General features: G+C 38.1%; 1 protein-coding gene across 2 annotated transcripts in view; it reads right to left on the bottom strand.

Moving 5' to 3' along the window:
- Window positions 1–17,846, bottom strand: part of G3BP1 (GTPase activating protein (SH3 domain) binding protein 1) — a 41,228-nt gene that overhangs the window by 23,009 nt on the left and 373 nt on the right. Inside the window, exons 1-2 of one of the 2 annotated variants that reach the window (XM_014543127.1) lie at window positions 17,447–17,496; window positions 4,679–4,791 (exon numbers count right to left, since the gene is read on the bottom strand). In XM_014543127.1, coding sequence (XP_014398613.1) covers window positions 4,679–4,791; window positions 17,447–17,467 — 134 coding nt within the window. In that variant the 5' untranslated portion in view covers window positions 17,468–17,496. Of the gene's footprint in view, window positions 1–4,678; window positions 4,792–17,446; window positions 17,497–17,846 lie in introns of those variants that run through there. The other variant, XM_005870509.2, reaches the window with a different exon arrangement.

Raw genomic sequence — 17,846 nt, 5'->3', positions numbered from 1 at the left:
AGAGCATCGGCCTGCGGACTGAAGGGTCCCAGGTTTGATTCCGGTCAAGGGCATGTACCTTGGTTGTGGGCACATCCCCAGTAGGGGGTGTGCAGGAGGCAGCTGATCGATGTTTCTCTCTCATCGATGTTTCTAACTCTCTATCCCTCTCCTTTCCACTCTGTAAAAAAATCTATTTAAAATAAAAAGAAAGAAAGAAAAGACAAGACCTAGAAAGGGGAACAGGGACCAAGATTTAAAAAAAAAAAAAAAAAGAATGTGCTTTCTTTTTCATCTTTGTACACAATCATGGATCCATCCCCTACATGTCAGTAAACAATGCTGAATAGGAATGGACTTGGTCAATGAGGTGAACAGTTATTTTACAACTCACACCTTCCAGGTTTCAGAGTAGGATGATCATGTTGAGAAGGATCTTGGAGTTAATGTCAGGAAGGCCATTTAAAATAAAACAAGAGTCCCTGTTTTCACTCAAGAAGAAATCTGGCACTTTGAAATAGATGAGGACACCTATAATCTCCATAGACTTGGAGAGTCCTTTCGTATCTAAGAATGCAGGTGAGGAATTCCCATTAAAACCCAGTAAACTCATCATGCAAGTGTGTTTTAGTAGTTTTTAGTAATGTTTGCTGATGTACTACAAGCTGTAGATTTTAATCCCCATAGCTTTTTCATTTTCTTCTATCCTCGACTGCTGTGTTCTCATTACAATACTATACTGGATCAGGAAAGCCAACCCACAGTTAACCACCCTATAAGGATTTCTTGATATCTGTACTTTATATAAATAATTTTTCACATTGGCCTGCACGAAGCCCCGGGTTCAATCCCCGGCACCTTCACCAAAATAATAATAATAATAATAATAATAATAATAATTTTTCACAAATGAGCCATTCTACATCTTGACTACCTCCCCCACCCCCCAAAAAGGGAAAGATCTGGGCTCACAAGACCCCAAGTATATCTTTTAATTGTTAGTTATTAAAAGGTTGCACATCAGCCAGTGAAATCAATTCACTGCTGGTAAGCCACTTTTCATACCTCAGAGATAAAATGTGAAAAAAAAAGATGTCTTAGAATCAATAAATATCAATATTGACAAGAAATATATGAATGTCCTTGGTTAGTGTCTTTCAAAACCTGCTTCTTTAAATTCAAATTTACCTAACTTCTCTAAGGGTACAGAATAAGATTTTGACCTAAAACACAACAAAAGGCCCAGCCGGTGAGGCTCAGTGATTGCAGGTAGACCCATGCACCAAGAGTGGTTGGCAGTTTGATTCCTGGTCAGGGCACATGCCCGGGTTTTGGGCTTGATCTCCCATGAGGGGCGTGCAGGAGGCAGCCAATCGATGTTATCTCTCATCGATGTTTCTATCTCCCCTTTCCTTTCCTCTCTCTCTAAAAACATTAAAACACACACACACACACACACACACACCTAAAAAATTTTTTTAATAAAAAATAAAACACAACAAAAAGTTTGTAGACTTTTTCTATTACTAACATTCATGAATACCAGCAAATTTTTAACTCTTTAGCATCTTTATCTGCAAAATCAGATTAACTCTCTACAATGCCTTACCAAAAAGTTTTGGAAAAGTTCAAGAAGAAACAGGTACAAGAAATAATTCCCATTTCTAGAGTACATACATAGAAAAATTGTTAGCATGGTTTTACTTCCATGTTTATTTAATAATGTTTTAATTTATAACAAGCATAGCCCCTAATTTTTAAAAGCATAGCAACACTGAAGTATGTTTTTACAAGAACAGTCTTCAATATGACTCAACAAAAACACAACAATGAACAAACAAAAGCATGAATATTATACCTTTAATTTTCAGGCATTATTTTTCTGATAATGTGTAAGTTTTGGTAACTTAAGTCCCATTTTTAAATAATATTTATAGCCCTGGCTGTTTGTTCAGTGGTTAGAGCATCCACCTACAGACTGAATGAAGGGTCACAAGTTCTGAATGATGGGTCACAGGTTCAATTCATGGTCAAGGGCACATTCCTGGGTTGCAGGTTCCCCAGCCCCAGTAGGGGCACAGTGAGGGAAGCAACCAATCGATATGTCTCTCTCAAGTCAATGTTTCTATCACTCTCTACCCCCCTCCTCCCTCCCTTAACTCTCTCTAGAAATAAATGAAAAAAATATCCTTAGGTGACAATTAAAAAATTATCTATATGCTAGAGGCCTGGTGCACGAATTCGTGCATGGGTGGGGGTCCCTAGCCTAGCTGATGATCGAGGCCTATCGGGGGACTGGCAGGAGGGAGGGACCGCGGGAAGTTGATTCTACATCTTGACTACCTCCCCAATAATAATAATAATAATAATAATTTTTCACAAATGAGCCATTCTACATCTTGACTACCTCCCCCACCCCCCAAAAAGGGAAAGATCTGGGCTCACAAGACCCCAAGTATATCTTTTAATTGTTAGTTATTAAAAGGTTGCACATCAGCCAGTGAAATCAATTCACTGCTGGTAAGCCACTTTTCATACCTCAGAGATAAAATGTGAAAAAAAAAGATGTCTTAGAATCAATAAATATCAATATTGACAAGAAATATATGAATGTCCTTGGTTAGTGTCTTTCAAAACCTGCTTCTTTAAATTCAAATTTACCTAACTTCTCTAAGGGTACAGAATAAGATTTTGACCTAAAACACAACAAAAGGCCCAGCCGGTGAGGCTCAGTGATTGCAGGTAGACCCATGCACCAAGAGTGGTTGGCAGTTTGATTCCTGGTCAGGGCACATGCCCGGGTTTTGGGCTTGATCTCCCATGAGGGGCGTGCAGGAGGCAGCCAATCGATGTTATCTCTCATCGATGTTTCTATCTCCCCTTTCCTTTCCTCTCTCTCTAAAAACATTAAAACACACACACACACACACACACACACCTAAAAAATTTTTTTAATAAAAAATAAAACACAACAAAAAGTTTGTAGACTTTTTCTATTACTAACATTCATGAATACCAGCAAATTTTTAACTCTTTAGCATCTTTATCTGCAAAATCAGATTAACTCTCTACAATGCCTTACCAAAAAGTTTTGGAAAAGTTCAAGAAGAAACAGGTACAAGAAATAATTCCCATTTCTAGAGTACATACATAGAAAAATTGTTAGCATGGTTTTACTTCCATGTTTATTTAATAATGTTTTAATTTATAACAAGCATAGCCCCTAATTTTTAAAAGCATAGCAACACTGAAGTATGTTTTTACAAGAACAGTCTTCAATATGACTCAACAAAAACACAACAATGAACAAACAAAAGCATGAATATTATACCTTTAATTTTCAGGCATTATTTTTCTGATAATGTGTAAGTTTTGGTAACTTAAGTCCCATTTTTAAATAATATTTATAGCCCTGGCTGTTTGTTCAGTGGTTAGAGCATCCACCTACAGACTGAATGAAGGGTCACAAGTTCTGAATGATGGGTCACAGGTTCAATTCATGGTCAAGGGCACATTCCTGGGTTGCAGGTTCCCCAGCCCCAGTAGGGGCACAGTGAGGGAAGCAACCAATCGATATGTCTCTCTCAAGTCAATGTTTCTATCACTCTCTACCCCCCTCCTCCCTCCCTTAACTCTCTCTAGAAATAAATGAAAAAAATATCCTTAGGTGACAATTAAAAAATTATCTATATGCTAGAGGCCTGGTGCACGAATTCGTGCATGGGTGGGGGTCCCTAGCCTAGCTGATGATCGAGGCCTATCGGGGGACTGGCAGGAGGGAGGGACCGCGGGAAGTTGACCAGCCAGGGGGCGGAGGGGCCACGAAAGGTTGGCCGGATGGCCCCCCAGTTGGGGCCATGGGGGACGGAAAGGGGGGCGGCAGCTGGCGGGGGGGAGGGACCACGGAAGGTTGGCTGTGGGAGTGCACTGACCACCAGGGGGCAGCTCCTGTGTTGAGCGTCTGTCCCCTGAGTGGTCAGTGCATGTCATAGTGACTGATCAACTGGTCGTTCCAGTTGTTCTTAAAAGCTGCCCCCTGGTGGTCAGTGTGCTCCCACAGCGGGAGCACCACTCAGCTGACTGACTGGCACCAGACACAGGGCTCACAGCTAGCCACCACAGCCCAGAGACTGCAGCGGAGCAGCAGCAAGCCTACCGAGTGGCGGCAGCAGGCGCAGTGGTACTGGGATGAGCAGGAGCAGCAGGCAGGAACAGCAAGCAGTGCTGGACTGCCAGTTTCGGCCAAATCCCCGCAGGCTATGCTGAGGGACCCCACAGGTGCACAAATCCATGCACCGGGCCTCTAGTAATAATAACATTTGTGTATTTTATTTAGAATGGTATCATTTTAGGAGACATATGTACTACTATTTGTAATACTTCAAACAAGAAAATAAAATTTTAAAAATAAATAAATAAAATGGTATCATTTTAACAACCACAATTTATTGGCACTTATATAAAGCACCATTAGACATTTTGACTTGGGATGGTAAACATACAATATACAGATAGATGATGTACTGTAGAACTGCATACCTGAAATCCATATAATTTCATTAACCCATGTCATCCCAATAAATCAATGAAAAGAAAGCACTATTATGCAACAACCCTTTATGTGAAGGATGAATAAGAGAATTTCAAGGATAAATAACCACATACTAGAAAACAACATTTGAAGGAGAACAACTTTTACCTGTGTAGCATGTCTGGGGCCTGGTTCAGCAGTGTGTAATACTGTCTCACGAATTCCCGCCCGACCAGCAGGGGACTAGGCTTCTCCATAACCATTGCTTTGGTCAATTCAACCTGGAAAAAAACAGCAGTTAAATGTGTTCAACTGGAAAGATCAAGTACAAAGGGAAAAAGTAGCAGGGGAGAAGATAATCATTTAGCTAAAACCAACTCAAAAGTAAAGACAAGATCACTTCAGAAATTCTTGGTTTTAAAAAGAAATAATTATTATAAAAACAAAACACACAGACCAGGTGATATTTTATACACTGAAATTTATTGTAACCAGAGAAATACTGGGAGAAAAAAAATCACTATAAAGAATTAATTCATCATTATTCCCAATATTCGATTTTCTTAAACTGAATATAAGAAACTCATCTACCATAATTTTCCAAATTAATTTAACCCAGAGTATTCGAGTTATAAATTACAAACATATTCTTATTTATGCAACTATTTCATTCGAGGATGATAAAATCAAACAATAAATATAGCTTAAGACATATGGGCACATACTATCACATTTTTAATCAAACTAAGTCAGGGAAATATTTGGTATCTTTAAAAACAAAACCTGGAAGTTCAAAATATGCTCAATTTATTCTATAATGGGACCAAAAATAATCTGAAAATAATGTGGGTAAAAAAAGTTAACAAACAAAATGTTTTTACTCAACAAAATAATCCCTATCACCTCAAAATTATCATGATGATTTAAAGTTAGTACCTTTGAGCGTTAAGAAAGGCACCTGACAGATACTAAGTCCTCAATTATTGTCAGTTATTATTTTAAAAGAACTTTAAGGATATGATTTTCTAATCACTCTGCTGTACATCTGAAACTAATACAAAATTATATTGAAAGTAAACTGTTATTGAAAAAAAAATTCAAACTTAAAAAAAAGGAAAGAAAAACTCTGAAAGATATTTGGTGTGAGATAATCCCAAATTTTCACTTAAAAGATAAAATTATCTTGAATTTAAACGCAAAGGCATATATACAGATTAATTACAGTATCAATTAAGGAGACAAATTTTATTTCAGTTTTCTAAAGGATGGGCAAAATGGACTGAGTTTGGTTTGTCAATTCCTGCATAAGCAGTTTGTGGAGATATGTTTATTCTCACCCACTGCATTTCCTCATATTTTTTTTCTTTTCCTTTTTTTTAAACTTAATTTTTATTGTTGACGTTATTACGGATGTCCCCATCCTCATTATTCTTAAATCTGTCCTACTTGTTTCACCAGAATCTAAAAAATTAGTTGAAGGCCTGTTCAGCATTTTCCCCAAATTACAGACACTATGAAATAGCTTCCCAGTCATACTGAAGAGTAGTTTGCCTGCAGGCATGGTTATGAGGATATCAGTAACAAGAATTTGGATCCCAAGTCTTAAACTAATAAACTTAAAGTAGACTAACCTGAGGCAGAATGCGAAATTGCTTATTTTTTCCCCTGGCTCTTGGTCCAGAAAAAGATAATTCCTGATGTTTTTACTGATCCTAGATTCTTCGGAACTTACAGATTATAGTTGAATATTAAAGGTTCTTAATAGTCATCTAGCCTGTAGTTTCTGAGTTTTAAGATTTCCCATTACTTACTTAAACCAGAGCGACTACACTTTATATATTAGAGTTCCCATATAAATTTTCCTTTCTTAAAAGGGCTTAGCTTCTCACCCTAGCTGGTTTGGCTCAGTGGATAGAGCATTAGCCTGTGAACCAAAGCGTCACGGGTTCAATTCCAGTCAAGGGCATGTATCTTGGTTGCAGGCTCCGCCCCAGCCCTGGTCAGGGCTCCTGCAGGAGGCAACCAATTGATGTTTCCCTCACATCGATGTTTCTGTCTTGCCCTCTCTTCCATTCTCTCTAAAAAAAAAAAAATCAAAATAAATGGAAAAATATACTCGGGTGAGGATTAACAAAAACAATAAATAAATGTTAAAAAAAAGGGGGGGGGGCCTTAGCTTCTCTATTGAAAAATCACTAACATCTGACCCAATATCAGATAAAAAGAAAAATTCCCAGATCTCACAACTAATTTCAAAATGTGAAACGGGTCTTCCAATTCCTCAGAAACTGGTGAAGTTAATATCATTTTTATTCCATTAAGTTGTACTTACATATTTTCAAATATATTGAGGCTGAACAGAAAGTTTTGCTTCCCTGTCTCATCTAAAATAGACAATATATCCACAATATAAAAAGCAATTTAAAGGGAACCTTCATGACAGGACAGATAAACCAGAGAAAGAAAACAGTATAATTAAGTAAACACTGATCTTTTTTTTAGTGCCCTTAACCTGAATTGAACCCAAGACCCTTTGGTGCACGGGCTGATGCTCCAACCACTGAGCCACACTGGCCTACTCCTATCTTTTTCCGCTAATTGCACTACCTTCTCTTCAGTACCATATGCTCTTATTCACTAAGTAATATTACAAATGTCAGCATTACTAGACTAGTAACATCAACCTAACTTCGTCCTTTGATACTGTCAAGAAGTCTCATTAAAATATAAATTTCTAAGTAACATTTTATCAAATACTATTTCTCACATCCAATCTTCCTATGCAAAAATCCTGAAAATCCTTAAGGTTGTATATCAAAGGTAAAAAAAAAAAAAAAAATTAAAACCTCTAGACCACCTCTAGAATTTCTCTTTTCTCTTTCTGTGAGATTACCTAGATCATTCAAATTAAAAGAATTTTAAAAGCTCATTATTGGTTTCACTGAACCATTATCATCAACATTTTATTTCAGGTCATCACCATAAAACCAAGTAAGTAAAGTCAAACATATTTATATGCTAAATTTATCTTCATCACATTTGTAAGTTTTTCTTAACTGCTATAATTCTGAAACTTATCAAAGAAATACTTATAATTCAACAAGTTTCCAAACATCAATTTTATTAGTTTAATAGCTTAACATAATTGAATATTTTGGAAACTAGGTTTATAATTACCATTTCTGAATTTTCCAAACAGATGGTACTCTATTTGGGGTTGAAATTTTCAACTTCAGAAACATGCAATATAGCTACATGGAAACCAAATTTTCAATATTCTGGTACTAAAGTTACAAGTTTTAATGTCGATCATCAGGGTTGCCTCCAAGGCTTATTTATGTACTAGAGGCCCAGTGCACAAAATTCGTTCACAGCAGTGGCTTGGCGGGGGGGGGGGCCTCCGCCCAGCCTGCACCCTCTCCAATCCAGTGCCTGCCTGATCGCCCCTACTGGACCCCTGCCAGCCTGATCACCCCTAACCGCCTCTGCCTGCTGGCCTGGTCACCCCCAATTTCCCCCCCTGCCAGCTTGGTCACCACTCACAGCACCCCCGCTGCCATGGTTGCCCCCAACTGCCCCCCCTGCAGGCCTGGTCACCCTTCACTGCCCCCCTCTGCCAGCCTGGTCGCCCCTCACTGCCCCCCCTGCTGGCCTGGTTGCTGCCAACTGTGCCCCCTGCCAGCCTGGTCGCCCCACACAGCCTGCTGTTCAGTCATTTGGCTGTCCCTCACTAACCCCCCTGCCAGCTTTGTTGCCCCATGCAGCCTGCTGTTTGGTTGTCCATCTGGTTGTTTCGGTCGTGACAGCCCCCGGCTTTTTATATATTAGGATTAGGATACCACCGGCACATGTGGTTCCACTAAAATGAAAGCTTTGGCTCTTGAAGTCTCTCCTTTAAGCACTTTTATAATAAACATTGAACAACGAGCCCAAGAGAAACTGTAGCAGTATTTAAAAATAATGTTCTTGGCAATTATTTCTCAATAAAACTGGGGGGAAAATTATATCCACGTGACTAAAATAAAGAGTATTTTAATAGAAAGGAACTGTATTGCTTCACTGTTCAAAAAAGGGGCTGATTCCAAACTTAAAATATCAAAGGCTTTAAGAATTCCACATTAGGAAAAATGCAAGCTTCTTACTAAAGGGTGTCCCAAAATTCATGCAAGATTTGAATTTTACGCCATTTGTGCCGTAAGGTGTTGCCAACGGGAAAAAAAAAAGATAGCGTGACAGCTGACAGTTCAGGGGTATTAAAAATGGAGCGCTACACGAAAGAACAATGCGTTTTCACTGTTGAGCAATATTTTAAAAATAATGAAGGTTGGGGCAGCTACAGTTCGCAATTTTCGTGCAAAATGTGGTCGGAATAGTGATTTAACTTCATCAACTGTGAAGAGATTAATTAAAAAATTTAGGGAGACTGGATCAATTAGTTATCTTAAACACTCTGGCCGTCCTTCAACACAAAACATCGAAGCAGTTCGTGAGAGTGTTGCTGAGAGTCCAGGGACATCAATTCGGCACCGTGGTCAAGAATTGGACATTTCGAGAAGCTCTCGGAGGCCATTTACCCGACATATTATTCCATACATAACCCTATACTGTATACTTTATGAATCAATAAAAAAATTACAATTTTTAATTATAAACCTGTGTTTTCTATCAAAATTACTTCTTGCGTGAATTTTGGGACACCCTTTACATGTTACATTTCTTAAGAATAGAGATCATTTCTTACATAACTTTCTACTCCTAAACTTAATAGTAGCTGAAACATAATAGGAAATAAAAGTTTTCTTTCATTCAACATTCTCACACAAAAGGAGGTTAAAATTTTATGCAAGCAAAATTAATATCTGACCATCCATTTGTCAGGGTTTGTGTAATTTAGATTAAGATAGCAGGCATAACATTGTTTCTTTAAAGGTTAAGAAAACACTAAGGTTAAGGTGGCTAGAAGATAGTTGCCTGAGAGAGAACTAACAGAATAGGATCACGGGAACTGGTTAGGGTGAGAAAAATGCATGTATTAAGGTGACAGTTACATGTATATGACTTCTCAAACTGAACCTTTACATTCTATGATCTTACTGTTTGTAAAGTATACCTCAAAAATTAAAAAAAAAAAAACTTCCACGTTTTAAAAAAAATCCTGACTTTTGGGGGGGGGGTGTAGATGTAGAAGAGGGTATTGGGGGGATAAATGGTGATGGGAAAAAATAAGGAAAAAAAAGATAGCATTTGGACATGTGTCAATAAAGCTATTTTTGCATGTGATATTAAAAAAATCCTGAAGACATCATAAAATGTATTGAAATAATTAAGATTAAACCACTAATCAGTGACTACAAATGTTTAGGGAAGTTCTTAGGTAATCTAAGATCATACACTTAAAGTTTGCAAATAAGCGTCTCTATTTAATCACCATTCTCAGTAAAAAAGAAATGCAGAAAATGTAGGCAATCTGAGCCCAAAAGATCTGAGTCTATGCAGACAAACTCTATCCTAATTAGAAAAATTCTATTTGGTAAATCATCTCTCTGAAATATTCATCATTGTTTCTGGCCCACACATAAAACACAAGCTATGAAAAATATGTGAACTAATACCATATCTCCTGATAATAAAGTCATTAATCTCACTCTTGTTTGTCATAACTCTCAATTCTATCAAATCTAAAATGAAAGTAAACAGACTCAAATGGATTCATTTCAGAAAAGGTGGTGTTTTGCCAATCACTGATTCATTGTGACAATTATAAACTATTAATGAAAAGCCATGTTAAAAAGTTCCAACATTCTCCCTCATTTACTAAACACTCCTGGAACACCGTGTCCTTTTAAAAGAGGTTTTATAAATTTATACAACTATGGAGTCTGGCTGTTCCTAACATAACAGTATATACCCATCAATGGAAAGATATGATGCATGTACCAAAATCAGGAGTAGGAAACGTCTTACTATTGCAATCCCCAGGCTGAAGACTTCCTAAAAGAAGTCATTCTCCCAAGACACAGTAAGTTCGTTAAACAAACATTCCAAACAATTCCAATGTGGAGATCACTCCCTTATTACACTGCTTTCAGAGCAACAGGATATATCATTCTTAGGATTATTATTATTATTTTATTTCTTTTTAAATGTCTTATTTGATTTTAGAGAGAGAGGAACATTGATGTGAGAGAAACATCAGTCAGTTACTTCCCACACGCATCCCTACCAGGGACCGAACCCACAATATGTCGTCTGTGTATATTTTACACAGACAACAAAGTACAGTGATTGCCAGAGAGAAAGGGGGTGAGAGAAAGAAGAGGATAAAGGGGGGATAAATGGTGATGGAAGGAGACTTGATTTTTAATGTGAACACAATACAATATATAATGTATTATAGAATTGAACACCTGGAACCTATATAATTTTATTAACCAATGTCAGCCCAATATATTCAGTAAGAATTTTAAATAATAATAATGATAGTAATAATATTCCTGCCCTGACCCATGTGGCTCAATTGGTTGAACATTGTCCCGGACACTTAAAGGTCACCAATTTGATTCCCTGTCAGGCACATGCCCAGGTTGTGGGTTCGGTCCCTGGTAGGGATGCGTGTGGGAAGTAACTGACTGATGTTTCTCTCACATCAATGTTCCTCTCTCTCTAAAATCAAATAAAGACATATTTTAAAAATAATAATAATATTCCTAAGAATGATATAAACTGAAATCATTATAGACTAGAAAGATTAGAGATGAAAGAAACAGGACCTGGGAAGAATAAAGGGAAGAGGAGAAGCACTCATTTTTCACTAAAGGAAGTTCACTTTCCACTAATTTTATATCTAAGTTTATAATATTCCCAGTATTTATGAATGTCATGATATCCCAAAATTATACTCAATGAAAAGGAACAGGAAATATGTATTTTTTAAATTTTATACTTTCCCTTAAAATATTTTTCTGGAAATACTAAAAAGGTGCTAGGTTAGGAAAAGGGAATCATTCTTTACCCTAAGAATTAAAAGACAAAATTGACCACTTAGAAATGACTAAAAGAAGTAAAACATGACAAATGAACTTAGAAATTGAGTGCTCTATTTTAAAAGTAGTAAATGAGTATTGGAAATACAACAAAAGGTACCCCCAAATTTTCTTTAATGCTTTCACTAGGGAAAATCCTCAACTCCATTCACTAGCTGTGCTCATGGGCTAGTAACGTGCTATCTGTGCCCCTCAGTTCTTTCATCTGTAAAATTAAAATCCTAATTATAAGAATTAAATGTCTGGTAGACAGTAAGCACTGAATGTTAGCTTTTAGTACTATTAATCTTATACTTATTAACTATGATAAAAGAAAGCATTTCTACATCCCATCCTTTTCTGTCACTTAGAAGACAATTTATGTATTTTGCTAGCAATATAAAAATGTAGATTTCCTGTGAAAAGAAGAATTTTTGTAATTCTGAAATACAGAAGCCCAAGCATTCAATGTAAAACTTGACCTTTTTAGAAAGGTCAAGTATAGTAGTCCACCTATACTAATGCTATGTAGGAAGACTTGTCTGTGTGCCCACAGAATGTAACTGTCCAATCAAACTGTAAAACTAAAACTAAATCAAGTACACATCTTAATATCTTAACTTTTAAAACATGCATCTTGGAAATACAGTTGTTTTAGGTATGTTTAAGCCCTGTTAGGTGTAAAAACTTCTGCTCTCTTTTTAAAAAATTAGCATTACCCCTAACAGGTTTGGCTCAGTGGGTGGAGCGTCGGCCTGCAGACTGAAGGGTCCCAGGTTTGATTGAGGCCCCGTCGATGTGTCTCTCTGTCTCTCCCCCTCCCTTACACTCTCTCTAAAAAAATCAATGGAAAAATATCCTTAGGTGAGACTTAACAAAAAAACAACAAAAATATTATCATTAAGTTTTACTTTTCTGTTAAACACTGATAATTTATTCTTATGCTAGGAAAATTAGTTTGCTGAATAGAATTATTATTTCTGAAACAATTTTTACTCATCATAGTCATCAGGAATATTTCCCTTGAGAAAAACTACTAGAAAATGTGAAAATGTTTATCTCATTTTATTCCAAATACTAGAGACCCAGTGCACGAAATTCATGATTATGTAAGATGTTAACATTAGGGAAGCTGAACAAAGTCTATATAAGATGTCTCTGGCCATGGCTGGTGTGGCTCATTGGGTTGGAGCATCATCAGTACACTTAAAGATTGCAGGTTCAATCCCAGGTCAGGGCACATATGGAAGGCAGCCCATCAAAACCCACATTAAAAACAGAGCCTCAAAAAACACATATCCTCAGGTGAGGATTTAAAAAAAAAAAAAGATGTCTCTACATTGCATTCCAACTCTTATATAAATCTAAAATTTATCTATCTCAAAAAAAACTTTTCCTGAAAGATAAAAACTTCAAGACAGAAATTACAAAACATAACATGCACCAGCTTTTCTTGGTTCTTAGCATCCCTTTCCCATTCCAAAATTAAAAGTTAAGTCAGCTGTGTTTATAATTAAGCAACTATCTATTCTTTCTTATCAAGAAGATACTGTATAGTTACTACTAATGCTTCACCTATGAAATTCCTAGAAACATAAACTTCCTAGCCTTTAGATCATACAGCATAGGTGGATACACTCCAGGAAACCCTAAGAGCAAGCTTACAGTTCAAACATGGTGTGTACTTGAGGCACAGCCTAGGACAGGTAAGTGTCACACTCACGCCATACAGATTCTGAATCCTTCAGGGTTTTTTTTTAATAGCTAGATACACCACATGCTTTACAAAATAGTTTAGACAACTATTTGAATATCAAATTATCAGTTCTCTTTTTAAGTAAAAACATGGGCAAATCTAAGATATGTGAAAGCAATTTTAAAACATGTAAAGGGCCATACAAATATACAATGCTGTTATATTCATAGCCACTTAAGTTAACAGCCACCAAGGATGACATACCTACAAAAGGTGCCCCATCCAGGATGCCAGCTTTCTTTTTCTGAACCATCTAATATTTTTTAAATACCTCAATAGCACACAGGCTAAACAGCTAAGCAATATTATGAGATTGGCCCAAGGACAGAAGGGGAAATTTATCATGTAAAGACCTTACTTACTGCCCTAGCTGGTTTGCTCAGTGGATAGAGCCAACTGAAGGGTTCCAGGTTCGATTTTGATCAGAGGCACATGGCTCGGATTTCGAGCTCCATCCCCAGTAGTGGGCGTGCAGGAGAGGCAGCTGATCAGTGAGTGATTCAGTGATTCTCTCTCCCCTTCAATCTCTCTTCCTCTCCCTTCCTCTCTGAAATCAATAAAAATATATTATTAAAAAATAAGAACTTACTAAAGCCACAGCCTTTTTCATATTTACTTTCTGCTTTATAAAACCCACTCAGCACGTGTCAATTATTCCTAGCTCTTCACCGTTATCACTTGGCTTGCAATTTAGCTTTTCCAATCAAGGCCAGACAAGGTATCCAATAATACTTAAAATAAAAAATTTTAAGTAAACAAAAAGCTTATTTTTGAGATTTAAAAACATAAACCTGCCTGCCGATTCTGGCCCAGTGGATAGAGCGTCAGCCCACGGACTGAAGGGTCTCAGATTCGATTATGGTCAAGGGCACATACTTCAGTTGCACGTTCAATCCCTGGCCCCGGTTGGGCACCTGCAGGAGGCAACCAATCGATGTTTCTCTTTCTCTCCGCCTCCCTTCCACGCTCTAAAAACCAATGGAAAAATATTCTCGGGTGAGGATTAACAAAAAAATAAAATAAAAATAACAACATAAACCTGGTTAAGTGCCACAGTGTGATCACCAACTACAAGTGAGATTACAGTTGCTCAATGTACATGTAACTACATGGCTGAAAGGACATTATTGCACGAAAGGTTTTGCACACTAGATGTTAAGAACTGATTAGCCAGGGGAGAAAAGAGCAGTTTGGTTTTTTTTAGCCTACCTACTCTGACGATTATCTTCCTTTGTAAAGTCAATTAAGTTTTGTGCAAAGCAGTCTTTTTCTTTAAGATTTTTTTTAAATGTTCTTTTTGGAAATGATTTCCTTTTTAATTTTTTTACTTTTTATTGATTGATTTCAGAGAGGAAGGGAGAGGGAGAGAAAGAAAGAAACATCAATGAGGAGAGAGAATCATTGATCTTCTGCAAATATGCCCTTGACCAGAATTAAACCCAGGACCTTTCAGTCTGAAGGCCAATGCTCTATCCACTGGGCCAAACCAGCTAGGGCTCTTTAAGATTTTTGTATTAATTTTTAGAGAGAGAGAGGGAGAGAGAGAGAAACATGGATGTGAGAGCAAAACATCAATCAGCTGCCTCCTGCCTGCCCCCCTCCACGGAGTAGAGCTGAAACTGGAGCATGTGCCCTCACCAGGAATGGAAATGGCAACCCTTCAGTGCACAGGACAACGCCTAACCAACTGAGCCACACCAGCCAGGGCTCCAAAGCAGTCTTAAAGCACTACTAAATGAACATACAATGCATATATAAATTCTGAAATATTATCTTAAAAAACACAATATTTGCTGTAAGGTCAAGTGAGTAATTTTATTAAACTGGCAAAAAGAAAAAATTTATTTAGGTCACAAATTCAGGCTTTATATTAAATTTCATCTTTTAATTAAACATTTCCTTATCCGTCCTAAGAGCCATATACAATTCAAAAACCTGTAAGAAGCCCTAGCTGATTTGGCTCAGTGGATAGAGCATCCGCCTGCGGACTGAAGGGTTCTGGGTTCAATTCCAGTCAAGGGCACTTGTCCAGGTTGCAGGCTCAATCCTCAGTGGGGAATGTGCAAGAGGCAGCTGATCATTGATTCTCATCATTTATGTTTCTATCTCTCTCCCTCGCTCTTCCTCTCTGAAATCAATAAATATTAAAAAAATAAAAGAACAAATGATTTTTTTAAAAACCTGTAAGATTTTAAAACTAAGCTCTGCCCTTTATTTTCTATTCAAAGTACTAAAACAAGTAAAATAAAATAATGTAAATTACAAAAAAAAACTGCTGCAAAGTAGGTCACCAACATTTCCACATCTCCTGATGTTCCCTTAGCAGACTGTCAGCTGAGAACTGCAACTGAATTAAATAAAGAACAAAGAACTGCCTACTTTTCCACCAGTTAGAAGAGGCACAAAAGCTTATATTGAAAGGGTTTAACAATAATAAAAGTAACCTCTGACTTGGCTGGGAATCAAGATGGCACCTAAGTCTTGCATTATTACAACTTTTCTTCAAAAATCACTTGTTCTTGATAAATAAATGCACAAGAGATCAGCTGGGCTACCAATTTGTTAAGTATCAGTTTTCATATTCCTGCTCAACTGATAACCATTTGCCTGAGGCCAAGAACAGGGTTTTATTTCTTAAAGAAGAATTTGAAGGGGAAAGTAACAAAATTTCCCCCTAATTAATGCATAAGGTAATTTCATTGGTATGTCTTACCTCAAGCAGTAACAAAATTAGCTGGACTCAAACTCAGTTTAAATGTAGGTCATTATAGTGTTTTAACATTTGCTAACTTAAAATGCTAATTCAATAGCTAAACCGATGTCTAATCGCAGGTAAATGGCACTGCTACAGGAAGGCAAGTTCCAAGTAAAACAATGTTATATTCTAAGGCAATCTGTTATTTATGGCAACACCAACATAGATACAACTTTTCAATACAAAATTTCAATCCTATATTTACTGCTACTTTCTGTTAAGAAACATGGAAAGTATTTGGTAAATGGACACACAAATATTAAGCTTCCTGATAGTTTTTAAATTTACTTACAAAGATGAAATTATGTGTTCTCTCTGACTGCAAAAAAAATCAAGACCAATCCTAAAAAGTGTCTATATTCACAAAATAGGTAATTTCTTTAAAAAAAAAATTGAAAGCCATCCCAATCAAAATTCAAATGAATTAAGTCTCAAAACTTTTACTGTACTTTTATCTCAATAGAGACATCTGTGGTGTAATGACTTGGACCTGCAACACAGGAACATTTATTATTTCATGAAGCCAAGAGAATATACTGACTTTCAAAAAACTAAAATATAACTTTACTAGAAAAATATACACTCGAGTCTTTGAAAGTGTCTTCTGTGTCTGCATATACACAGGAGCCTAACAGTAAATGCCAAATAATGAACTGAATGCGGATAGGCTGTCATCCACAGTAGATCCCAACTACCTACAAGGGTAAAGATTGCCCACACCTCAGTCACCCCAATTCACCTGGCATAGGTCAGATTTACACTGCAACTGAGCACCCTCCTTCCCATTCCTATTTCAAGTTTTAACCCACACATGCTGCCGAGGTCTGAAACTCATGGCTCTGAACCTCATTTTCTTCAATTATATAAAACGAGGAAGTTAAACTATGTTCGCGCAGGTCTTTCTCAAAAGTCTGCTCCGATTTTTTTTTATTTTTTTTTAAGAGAGAGAAATGATTCAGGGTCTCATATCGGAGCCTAACTTCCTGCTGGCGGGAATTTCCCATCATCACGCTGTGAGTTTCAAATCAGACGAGGAACACTGTCCATGTTCCCTTGCACTTACTCGTTTGATCGGATGCTTTTCCCAGGAGCTTTCAAGGCAGCACCCCCCTCAGCTACCTACGCGGACACAAACAGAAAGGAAGCCCAAACGCTTTCTCTCCCTTTGTCTTCAGCCCACGGCCGACCGTGGTCTCCCTGGAAGCCCAGGACTGGCTCAAGCACAAACGCCGCTGCAGCCTTCGCAGCAGGGCCTTTCGGGGCGGATGCTGTCCCCAGGGGACCCCCGGTGCTCTGGGGGCCAAGGTGCCCGGGGACCACATCGGACGCTGGAATGAAAAATAAAAGAGGCTCGGGGACCAGGAGTCAGGCCACCTGGGTGCAAACAAGCACCTGCCCCTTACCGTCTGCATGCCTCTGACCATGTCCCTCCACCGCGGGACCGCCGAGTCCGCTGTAAAATGAGGAAAGTCATCGCACCGACCTCCCCAGGTTGCGGGAGTACACGAGAGGCACTCAAGTGGCTCCACACAGTGCCTGGCACACAATAAGGGCTCGGGAAGAATTCGTTACCACCACGCATCACCCATGCATGCACCCACAGCTCCCCCTTTACTCCCTGGAAAACCAAAGAGCAGCACTTCTGCCTCGCGGTCGCAAAATCCTTTTCTTATCGCACTTTCGTGACGCTCCCGCCCCCGAATAAAAGCCTCCTCCTCTGGCCCCGGCCACGCTGCAGCCCCCTCGCCAGGGTAGGAAAGACCCGCTGGCGCGTGGGAAGGCGGGCGGGAAACGCGAGCGAGC

The sequence above is a fragment of the Myotis brandtii genome, unplaced genomic scaffold (assembly GCF_000412655.1).
Source record: "Myotis brandtii unplaced genomic scaffold, ASM41265v1 scaffold32, whole genome shotgun sequence".
NCBI lineage: Eukaryota > Metazoa > Chordata > Mammalia > Chiroptera > Vespertilionidae > Myotis > Myotis brandtii.
The sequence above is the reverse complement of the archived record's forward strand: the minus strand, read 5'-3'. Positions and strand labels throughout refer to the sequence as shown.